This window comes from Protomyctophum bolini, assembly GCF_963924005.1.
Source record: "Protomyctophum bolini genome assembly, chromosome: 23".
Taxonomy (NCBI): domain Eukaryota; kingdom Metazoa; phylum Chordata; class Actinopteri; order Myctophiformes; family Myctophidae; genus Protomyctophum; species Protomyctophum bolini.
In genome coordinates, this window is record NC_137884.1 from 3,264,595 (window position 1) to 3,276,824 (window position 12,230).

At 42.0% G+C, this 12,230-nt stretch overlaps 1 protein-coding gene across 1 annotated transcript; it reads left to right on the forward strand.

The window, feature by feature from the left end:
* Positions 1–313: 313 nt before the first annotated feature.
* Positions 314–11,664, forward strand: ifrd1 (interferon-related developmental regulator 1). Its single transcript, XM_080757138.1, has 12 exons — positions 314–522; positions 2,766–2,870; positions 3,986–4,067; positions 5,225–5,349; positions 5,808–5,965; positions 7,128–7,178; positions 7,888–8,066; positions 8,577–8,685; positions 8,933–9,067; positions 9,959–10,087; positions 10,350–10,445; positions 11,123–11,664. The coding sequence occupies exons 1-12, from the start codon at positions 495–497 to the stop codon at positions 11,207–11,209; spliced, it is 1,284 nt and encodes a 427-aa protein (XP_080613264.1). The 5' UTR covers positions 314–494; the 3' UTR covers positions 11,210–11,664.
* The last annotated feature ends 566 nt before the right edge of the window (positions 11,665–12,230 follow it).

A 12,230-nucleotide genomic window follows, 5' to 3' on the forward strand; every position in this document is an offset into this window, starting at 1 on the left:
GTTTACTTTTAAAACATTTCTAGGATTTTATATTTATGTTTTTCCACCCAGATATGTTTTTTTTTTAATCCTTTTTACATTTACTCACGTGCAGCACTGCAGCCATTGTTTGGGAACAGAAGCATTTTTTAAGACATTCCTCTGTGTCGTCACTCGTCAGTGGTCGTCATCACGTGCCAAACGCACGCAGCATGTTTACATCACGTTGTGTACGTGTATCTGGCGCGTTGATTGGCCAGAGTTGCCGGGAAAACCTCCCATGTGACCCGCCCCCGTCAGTATAAGTATCCTCGGCGAGCAGCCGCGCACGCAGCCCTGTTTGATGAGGGAAAATGTATCGTCTCGCGCCACACTCTTTTTCCAGGATCGCTTTCAATTCCTTTCTGTCCACTGTGCCGCGGGAACACTTACATTTGAGACAATACAATAAAGGCTGCTCGTGTATTGGCTGATTTTCACACTTTTTCCAGATTTGAGAAATTCTGCAAGGAAAAATGCCGAGATCTAAGAAGAAGAACAGGGGTAAGCAAGCAGGCGAGGCGACCGGGTTGTTTTGGCCTAGGATACTGGAATTGGCAGTTGCATCATGGGAGTTATAGTCACTGAGTGATGCCGGGGCTATTGACTCGAACAGAAAGTGGTTGTTTAAAGAACTACAGATGGAAACTACAGATGGAAAGAAACTGGTCAGGCCTGTGATGGACCAGGAAAAAGCCCAGGTGGCTGCTACCGTGACATTAGACAAATAATTCACCGTCGCTTGACAAACACGGCGGTGGACTTCTTAAACGTATTTTGAACGTTAACTTATTGTTTTGTGGTAACGACCATTATTTTAGTTTAAAACGATGCAAGTAGTCTGCTCGTGTTTAATAATTACCGCGACGCCTGCAAAGCTAACGCTAACATGCTCCTCGTTGACGTTGCGGTCGAGTTCTTGGAATAAATGTGTGTAAACGTGAACTACTCTTGTTTGAGCGATTACAATATACATTATTATTAAACCGGCTGAAGACGTGGCGCGTAATGTCCATAGAGTTCGGGTATGTGCAGGATGGCGCCATACATCTACTACTTCTTCCGGTCTGAATATGGGTCTGGTTGTTTGTTAAAGCCAGGGTGGTTTAGTTAATAGTGGTTATTTTCGGACGCCATGCTTATTGAAGCCAGATAAGGCGGTGCCCCGGCCGGTTCTGATCGGAGATCAGCTGTTTTTGTTTTTGGACTCCTGAAGTTCCACGTCAACAACATGCTGCCCATTCCAAACGCATGACAATACGGTCTATTAGCCAGCGTCACGAATCTACATGGCTGAATATGAACAATAATGATGATAAATGCAATGAAATGGAAGGGAGGCATTCAACATTCGGGCTATAATTTCAGGTTAATCTAGAGTGGCGTTCACTGGTTAAAAAGCAACAATTCTTCACATGTCAAATCACACTGGCATTTTATAATGGTAGCCTTTTCAGCTGATTCAGCACCACATTCCAGTCAGTTCAGTTGACAACATTTTCAAAATGGATATTATTAATCATAATTGGCTACAAGCAGAACAACAAAGAAAATGGAACACTGGAGAATAAAATGTCTAACAATTGTCACAGAAATCTCAAGACAGAAAAATAAATAAATGCTGAAGATTGGTGTCACAAACAAACCAATGGAACAATCTAGTATCTGTCTTTTGTGTGACATTCAGGATGTGACACAATGATTGTTCAACCATGTTGTGCCATGTGTGCCCTGGCTGTGTGTAACCCATGTTCTATTGTATTTATCATGTAAGGCTGTTTAATCATACATGATAAATGTTATTTTGGAGATTACTTTAAAATAATATATACATTACATTTATATAATGTTTATATACATGATGTATATATTGTTTTAAAAGTAATCTCCAAAATAAGAAATGCAGGAATGCACTAGTACACATCCTCAGTGTTCAATGTATCCATTTGTAGTTTTGTACATTATTGGAGTTACATTATTTAATTGCATGGCCGCTGTACAGGTGGAGGTTGGCTGTTGTCCAGCCAACTCTGGGTTACTGTGCTTTTGGCTTACACATGTCAGCAGAAGACTGTAGTCTAGGGTGCCCTTGGCCTTGACCCAGGTGAAGGAACGGAGTGTAATAATTACAGTGTTTTCTTTTCCCCAGAGGTGTGGAACGTACAGCCAAGGAAAAGATAAGCTATCTCACCTTGCGTGGGCTGTTGGGACAGGTGGCACTGGTTGGTTATATAACTTGCCAAATAGCACGTGGGAGACTGATTTGACTGGAATTAAACCATACTTTATTCTGTGGCACATCAATTAAAAAATAGTCTTGGCAGTTACAGCCGTGCTATAACTGCCAAGAAGTTGGTGTCACTGTCGGTGTTCTGTACATACAATGATCTCACTGTCTGCAGCGACATTGTGACCTGGCTGTTCTAGATTGGATCAGCAGGTCTCAAAGTGGTGTCCAGGGACTCGGCGTTCCTTGAGGTGGTTGGAAATGGGGCCCTTGTAGTTCTGTAACTCATAGTTACAAATTAAACCAAATTTCCTTCCATTTGTACAAGTTAAGTGGGTTTAAAGGTCCCTGCACACTGGGCGCGTTGTCTGTTTTCCGAAACGCGTCCAGTGTGCAACCACCTTAACATCTTCTTTGCACATGAATTGCCCCGGCATGACGGCCATGGCAAAAATAGCTTATTTGCGAGCTATTCTTTGAAGTGTTTTGAAAAATAATTTAGTTTATTTTCTTTCTTCAGGGGGGGCACACGGAGCTGTGCAGCCTTTCAGTGACGAGGATGCCTCCATCGAGACCCTCAGCCATACCAGCAGCTTCAGTGACGCCGCAAGTGTGGCAGACGAAGGTATGCAGCGGTGTACTGTGTGTATACATGTGTAGTCCTGCCTGTCACAATGATTACATAATCACGTAATTGCAATTATTTGACATTGGCAATTGTCTTGTATAAATGTCAGAATAGTTTTCTTCTCTATAAATGAAGAATGCGGTGCGTTGTTGTGAGCTCGTAGATCGTCTACTCCCCCGTTGTTATAAGACTTTAAAGCATACGATTATTTTGATTATTGGTACTAGTCCTATCAATAATTTCTTTGTATATTGAAGCTATTTGTCACGAAAGTTTGGTTTTAAAAGGTAAAACACACGTACACGTGTTGGTAAATGCCGTTTAATCTTAAATTTGAACTAGTGTGGGTGTGTAGTGTACACGTGTTGGCATGTACTCTTTAGTCCTATGCTGGAACTAGTAAGCCCATGCACTTCTATAAAGGCGTGCATGCACATGTGTCTGTCAGGGCTGCAAAGTTGCATTTCAGCATTGATCTCACCATCTACACTTGTGCAATAGTAGTCACGCGTTGCCAGACTGTTTTTCCAAATGCTGCCGTCATACAGTCTGGACTCTGGAGCAATGGAAAAGTAATCGGAAGTCAAATATAAAGAAGTGGAGCCTCCAAAAATAGAAAACATCTAAGCATATATAGCTCGTTCCTTAGCAGAAAAGGAAATGTAAAAATAAAATTTAAAGATATTTAAAATATATTTTCGTGAAAGGAAATAGCAGCTTCCTTACTCGGATTCCGGGAGGCGTAGATGCAGACTCTATATGGCATTCGGAGATTGTGGAATGTTGTCTGGCTACGCGAGACTAGTGCAATGGTGGCATTGCAAAGGGAAATTGGGTCAGTCAGCTTAGTCTGTACTGAAAGGATTTTTATGTCTTGCTAAAAAATGAAAACTGGCAAGGTTCACTTCATGACTTTGTGGAAGAAAGTCTGTCTAAAAGTAAATGACTGGAGGATTGACTTACTACTTGAATGGTCTTGCATGCAGGTCACTTGTGAGCGCAGCCAGGCGTGCATGCAAGGTTGGCAGGTATGCAAGAGTTATGGTGAGTCACCCTGAATACTAATTAAAAGTAATTTAATATATTGGATGGAAATGTGTGTTTGTGTTCAGGGGGGGAGGCAGCAGAGGATATGGCCCAGGAGGACTTCCAGTACAAGCTGAAGGGGTTCATAGACAGCACGGTGGATAAGAGGTAATACTGACATTATTTCTTTTTTGTTTTGTATGTTTGCCGATATTGTCACAGACACATTATGGACACAAGTCTGCCCCTAAAGACACATTTGCACAGTAAAACCATGAGTGTAGTATAACAAGTATAACCAAATGGACCCGTAGAGTTACAAAGGGATAAATGAACGCCTTTACCGTGTACCCTCAAGTGTGCTAATATCATGACCTTTAATTTATTGCCTTTGCTGCTGTATGTGACCTCGAGGGTTCTATAAAAATCAGCTGCTATTGATTAGCTGTCAACACGGGATATAGAGGTAGACCCAAGAGTAACTAATTTGACAAATGCTAATGACATCGAGGAAGAAAATGTCATTTAAAGACGTAATTTGAAGCTAAGCACTAGAGTACATCCACACACGGCAAGGGTTCTCAAACCTTTCAGGCCGCGACCCTGACCTGGCGCTCGTGAACATACTCTATGTTCGCTCAATATAAAATATACTATCTAACCGGAGGGGCCCACCTTCAGTCAGCATTTTCTTCAATTATCGATGGAATCTAATGCATATTTATCTATTTTAATATTTAACACGTAGCGGAGTGTATATATTCTAGCCTGGTATCAGCCCTAGTTATCCAATACCACGTGTCTCATAGATGGGAGCTGGAGCTCATATTTCATGTGTCCCCATTTCTTATGTCAGTTTTATCAGTGTGGCAACGGTACAATGGGAAAGAACAGTAGGACTTTTCCACTGGCTTGGGATGTGGTAATGTGACCGTATCAGAACATTGTGACTGCGTGCAGACAAAACTAATGACAAACGACCATGGCCAGGTTCTTGTTCCTGTGCTGGCAACACCGTCAAAACACGTCAGTCACACGGTGGCTAATTGGTCTCCCGTGTGTGTGGGGGGGGGGGGGGGGGGGAAACGATGGCTTCCAGTGACATTTCACGGTCCCATAAGCCATTTCACTGTTTCTAATTGCGTCACAGTTTCCGAAACAGTGGGTCAGGACCCATTATTGGGTCGAGGATCAATTCGTATGGCTTTCAAACAACAATAAATGTAAAACATTGATTTTTGCAGTGAATAATAGAACCTGTTTATCTGTGACACTACTATGGCAATACTGAGCATTTTTCTTATTTCTCTCCCCCCCCCCCCCAGTGCTAAAACCAGACAGGGGGCGCTAGATGGACTGAAGACTGCCATGGCCACACGTATCCTGTACGAGTTCATTACCGAGAGGAGGATGACCATCACAGACAGCATTGAGCGCTGCCTCAAGAAAGGTACGTACTCAAGTCTACGGTGTGTATAGTTCATGTGAGATGCAGATTTTCTCCGTCATTCGTAGCACTGGTGTACTCACACAATAATGAATTGCTGAGACTTGGAGTCAGCTCTGGTCATCTAGTGTGATATCGGCTATGCATGTCCCTTATGCAAAAGCTTTCCATGAGATTCTCACAGTCCGTAATCTCTGCACTCTATGGTGCCGCATTGACGGCAGGACTGAACATATGTAAACTTTAATGAACACATGTGCAAGGGACACACTACTGTAAATGAGAGCTGTGATTAATTACCCCTCACCAATGGCCGTCCATTAGGGACAGTGGCTGCCAAATATTTTCAGCTAACTATAACATGGTGACAATAAACCAAGACGTAAGCAACCATATGTAAGCAAATTGTCGTCTGTCCTGCGTAGGTGGTCCAGCAATTAGTTTCTGCCTCTCTCCAACAGGTAAAGGTGAGGAGCAACGTGCAGCAGCTTCTCTGGCCTGTCTCCTGTGCATCCAGCTGGGGTCGGGTATCGAGAGCGAGGAGGTGTTCAAGGGTCTCAAGCCACTCTTCAAAACTATCCTGGCAGACGGCTCGGCTAACATCCAAGCCAGACAAACGGTCAGCAGCTACATCTACTGCTCTGAACTTTCCTCCTAGAGTTCCTGTTGAACAATTTCTTTAAACAATATCTCTAAGGCATGGCATGCTATTTGTATAGCTTTTTCACATACAAAATATTTAACCCATTTTTGGCGGGAACCCCTTTTGGTGTTTTAAACATTGTTATAATTTAGCTATTGAAAAATAACAGATCTACAAGCTCATAGCGCGCCAAAATGTGCCTCAAATCTTTCCGAAGATTGTCATGATTTTATTATTTCGACGTCTGGCCTGAATGGGTTAAGTACTAAAGAACTAGGCATAAAAGATCATTTTAATACAAGAAAAGAATACGCTAAAAATCAAAGGATAACGTTATGGATGGTGCACACTAGAGGGCAGCACGGGTCCACCCGGACCCGAATACCCGAGATCCGACCCGAGAACCGAGCCGGGTCGGGTGCAAAATATTGACGTGCCGTCGGGGAAACGGGTCGGTTCCATTTCAAAGCTGCGGATCTCGTTTCGGGTATCTGAAATGCAGACTACCCGAAATAACCGTGAGGATCCGAGATTTATAAATTAAACCCTTCAACTTTAAAAATAGGTTTAAAAAATAGACATGCGTGACACAGTGGTTTGATATACAAGGGGGACATGGTCATTTTTCAGTTCTTTACATACGGTATTATGAAACTGCACACTGTAACCTTTCATATGATCTATTGCTCATTGAAATTGGGGGGGAAATGAAGAAGATATGACCATTTGAAACTTGTTTAACTGGAAACACCAAAGTACAGAATTTGCCATTTTAAGATTTCATAGTATTTAGCATCTCTGAGCCCAGGAATGGGTGTGACAATGGATACTTGTCTCCACCCATAGATACTTGCATAAACACTCCCCCCATCCTCTAACCACTCCACACTGTCAACTGCACAGAATGACTTGAGTGGACACTTAGTAAAAGAATAAGGACATCTAGAACTCTTAGAATAAAAATAAATAGAGATGAGAAAGTATCAATATTGCAATATAGGACGGACGTTGTTTAGTGTATGTTTTGTAATGATACAATCTAAAAAGTAACTAGTATGCTAATTGAGTTTTCAAATAAATACAGACACAGAAGCATGTATGTATAATATATATATATATTGTTTTCCCTTCCTACTAGGTTGCCACAAGTTTGGGCCTGTGCACACTGGTTGCAGAAGACGACGTCTTGGTAAGTTTATTGTCCTTTCCTCTCGCTGTCCTATCTGTTGTTTATATTCCATGGACTCAAGAAAGATAAGTGGCAACTCTGATCCTGCCATGTTTGCCAACTTAATATTTACAGTATAAATGGTACCCCTGGGAAACCTCAGTCTTTATAGAACTGGGAAAATGGCCAGCTCCTGTTAAAGACGAAAGGCCATATCGCTGAAATATGTTCATTGCGGCTGTTCGGGCCAGAAGTCTTTTCAGTTGATTCATTTGCTTTTTGTGCACTAGCACTTCCCAGTGCTTTGAAACCTTGGTCTTTTCCAAAAATGTAAAGGTGGGATGCGGAGACTTGAGTGTGGACACCCTTACAATGCTTTTAAGAGCTTTTCCTCACCATGCACAAGAAACCTTGAACATGGTCTGAAGAAGGCGTAGATGGAAGTAGTCGGAGGACATGTCAAGCATTTGTGGCATAAACTCGGCTGGACATTAGACTAGCTACATCAGATTTAAAAAAAAATATATATACAAGAATATGCCTCTTAGATGTTCTTTTCATTGTCGTGTCTGTTCCCATTTCTTGACTGCATTGCATATAGAGTATCTTTTTTTTAATAATAATACATTTCTTTGTCTGTGAAGCACTTCGTAAAGTGCTGGATAAATGGCTATCATTCAGGCATGCCTTCATGTGCATTACAAAACGCATGTCTATTTTTTTCCTCCAGGATGTGTGTGGGACCATGGAGTGCTTTGAGAATCTGTTCACCCGCTCCTATGTGAGGGCGGACGGTACTCGTCCCTCAGTGAGCCCTCCGACCAGCCAGCTCCACACCAACGCTCTGCTGTCCTGGGCTCTGCTGCTTACCATCTGCACCGCCAGCCAGCTCAACGACATCCTCCACAAGTAAGGGGGGGTTCCAGAGTGTCCCCAGCCAAATATCTGTTGTATTTATTTTGCATTGGCCGTTGCGAAGCAACGCTTTGCTCAGTCCCTTCCGACCTGTTTCGTGTGCTCACCCATTCACTTTTTTTACGGCCTGGCTTTAAACCCTATTTTCTCTGAATCTACGCTGCGTCCGCACGGCGGATCAAAGCGTGGATGTTCTTGGCTAATTTCTTTATGCTGCATCACGTTTACAATATTAACGCTTCTAAAGAGATCTGACTTGCGCTAGTGATGTATAAATGGAAGATTTCGCTTCCCGGTTTTGGGGGGGAAAGGAACGGTGTGTGTTTTCAGAATAAAATTTCCCTCATCTGCTTGGCACTCTAGCGCCTTTTATTCTGAAAGATTCGGAGGCACCAGAAGTGTTTAAAAATGTTCTGAGGGGGTCCCTGGCACAATTCAGGTGGGGGTGCTTGGGAGTCTGGGAACCACTGTCTTACAGGAGCCTTGTATGTTTGTGTCTTGCAGACACCTGCACAAACTGCCTGGCCTGCTGGAGAGTGACGACGTCAACATGAGGATCGCAGCCGGAGAGACCATCGCCTTGCTGTTTGAACTGGCCAGAGACATGAACCCTGTGAGTTTGAGCACGCGCGCGCACACAGTCGCACCATTTGAAAACCTGTCAAAATATGAAATCCGGAGCATTGGGTCATACATGGCAACTGTCTGGCAGCAACCTTGTATCTTCATGTTTAACCTTTTTTAGGTTGGTAAATTAATCAATAATTGTACAAGCGTAAGCAAACTGTTAAATAGTTAATGGTGATCAAAAGCAATAGGCTGACGCTAAAAGCTGTCTCTTCTCTGCCCCCATCCTCTAGGAATTTGAGTTTACTGACTGGGACACGCTGTGTGACAAGCTGACCGCACTGGCCACAGACTGCAACAAGCACAGAGCCAAGACTGACAAGAGAAAGCAGCGCTCTGTGTTCAGGGATGTCCTTAAAGCCGTGGAGGTGAGCGTATTTAATTTTCAGTGTTTGATCACTTGACCCCTGCGAATATATTTAGCTGACTGGAGCCCCCGAGGAGCTCTATGCTCGGCTCCCTCATTTCAAAATAGCCGACCTACTAGCTCCCAATGCATAACAATGGGTTGAGCTCGTAGATATGCCTTTCAGAGTGTTTGCCCCATGTCGGTAATCCCCATTTTGTACTTCTCTGATGATGATGATGAATGGCAGATCTAAATGGGTTACATACTTGCGTTCTATTGGAAATGTCCAAGGGGGTCCAGGTTGAAAGTGGTTAACCCCCCCCCCTCCCTCTATTTTATATCTAAATAGTGGGAACACTGATTTTTGTTTTTATTATGGTCGGGATGGCTATATAACTCTCTTCAAGTTTCTAACGCATAGTGTGGCAGGAAATCTAGAAATATGGATTCTGCAAAGAAATATGAAATGCCAATTTACAGGCGCGGGTTAAGCTTAATATGCTTCTGTCGGACTCGATTAAAGTCACAAGGGAGAAGAGTCTGCCAAACATGATTAAGATGTAAATTGCTTCAGGAACTATACTACTGCCGTAACTTTGATACATGCTGTAAAGTGCCAATATGCACACTAGTCTTGAGTGAATGAATGTCATTTAGCGTTGTTGAATTTCCCTGATATTCATCAGAGCCCAACCCAATGCCTTTTGACAGCCCTACACCAATTACTGATTATTTGACAGATATTTTGTCTAGTGCAAAACCTTGACTGATTTGCTTAAAGTTTCTAATTGAGAATATTGAACTTGAAAGCAAAACGATGAATGCAAATGTTTTGATGGAACAAAATACATAAAACATGTATTTTGGCCATATTGCTAGATGTCCCTCTGTATCTGTCATGTACCCACAGGAAGGCCAGTTCCAGTCGGAGACTATACGTTTTGGGGCGGAGCGCATGGCCATCGACAGCTGGGTCAGGAAGAGAACCTACGATGCCTTCAGAGAATTTGTGGGCGCTGGGATGAACTATCACCTACAGGTACAGCAGGGACTCTGTTCATAGGATGGCCTGATGGCAATTATTAGAAATAATCCTGCTTACTTTGCATAATCATCAGAATCTTATAAGTTCATCAGGCCTGACGTTGACATTTTAAAAATGTATGTTGTAAATGTAATTGGCCGCCGACCCCCATCTGAAAATATGTTGTTCCAAGTTTAAATTCTGGGACTTTAAGCCATACATATTTCTCCAATTTTATTGTGAATTTCTTGTGTATTCCTCCCCCCCGCCCCCCCAGGCCAATGAGTTCATCAGAGATGTGTTTGAGCTGGGACCACCGATGCTGGTGGACTCGGCCACGCTGAAAGCCATGAAGATCTCCCGCTTTGAAAGGGTACGTTCTCCTCGCCTCCACTTCCTCTGCACAGACTGGCTAGCCATTTCAAGCCTGCATGTTTTGGTACTATTAACCACCAAAACCCTCTATACTTAGTAAATTAATACTTAGTTATCAAATCTCTTCATTGAAAACTACAAGCTCACGCAACTGCGACATGGGAGTGTGTAGATCGCCTATTTTCATTCCCCCAGAATGGGGATGCTATGTTTGCAAGTGGATAATGCTCAAGGGATAATGTTTGTTTTTTAAGGGGGGTTGTGGCAAAGGGAGCTTTAAAGGGATAGTTCAGATCTTAAGCTATATGAAATACTTGCCATTTAATATCGTTGTTGCAACTGTATTTATTAATTGCCTGAGTCCTGTGTTCTGCTCTGGTTTTGGTGAAACATAAAGTAGTTCCAGTCGTTTTATGGGGGGCACAGGGTGCCACACATTAAAAGTAAATTAGTCCATAAAACTAATGTAATTTGTAGTGAAAGTATTTCATACAGCTCAAGTTCAAACAAATCTGACAAACAAAATGTAAGCTCTTATTTGGTACAAATGTCATTGAATGCAAAGACGATTACCACACGCAATACCTACTCCCAGGGTGGATTTGTAGTGGGTGACTTTGACTATTGGGTGAATAGTGAGTAATATTTTATGTGGTCACTCTCCTGCCCTCATAGCATCTTTACAACTCGGCTGCGTTCAAGGCGAGGACCAAGGCCAGGAACAAGTTCCGAGACAAGAGGAGTGACGTGGGCGAATTTTAATGGCTTTGTTTTCTGTTCCATTTCTTTCATAGTACAGTAACGTTTCAATAACATTCCTGCATTTTATCCAAGCCTACCAGAATGTCACTTGTTACGTTAATTTATACAGATTATTCAGACCTTTTTTGTTGTAAATACATAATTACATTTGTGTGAATATCCATGCGTCCTTTTGAACATTTTTGCTAACCGCTTTTGTTTTTCCCTGTACTATTTTGAGTTTGTAATGTTAACGGTTACTAATAAGTTAAGCGTTGTATAGTTTGTTCTTGTACCTTATTATTGTAAGAAGTTAATATTATTGAGTTAGTTTTTGACACAAGGTGTTGTGTAACATTAGGTTAGCCCAGAGGACGTAGCATTAGAAGCTTGCTAACTATACTGTGTGTGTGGTGTTTAGTACTGCGAGTGCGAGGCGTGAACAACTTTAAATAAACATTTTCCGCTGTAACGCATGACACTTGTTGCATTTCTTCACATCATGCATCATTACTCAGAGTCCTGGAACATATGTAATGTTCCGTTTGTCTAGTCTGAGCTAGTCTCAAATAGCCAGACTTTCAGATCTCTCTGCCTAGGTGGAGAATCTAATCGTCTGAAAGTCAAACTGCTCACAAGTATTGCCATTGTATTGGGAACATGTACTGCTAGATAATGTAACAATGTATTTCTGGCCAATCACTTATCTTAAATATATACTTTGCTCAGCCAATCAAATAATTGCTATGGGGTGATAAGCCATCACAAGCCATTGTTTGTGCTCATACACTCTGAAAGCTGGGCATCAAATCATAACATTTTGTATATTAGTATACAGGTCCATCTTAATTAATTAGAATAGTGAAACTTTCATATATTCTCAACTCATTGTGCGTAAAGTCAAGTATTTAAAACTTTTTTTTGTTATCTTTATGGTGTACTGCTCATGGAAATCTAAATCCTATCAACAAATTAGAATATTTTACGAGACCACAAAAAATATATATATTTTTTTTAAACGAGAAATGTTGACTATCTGCAA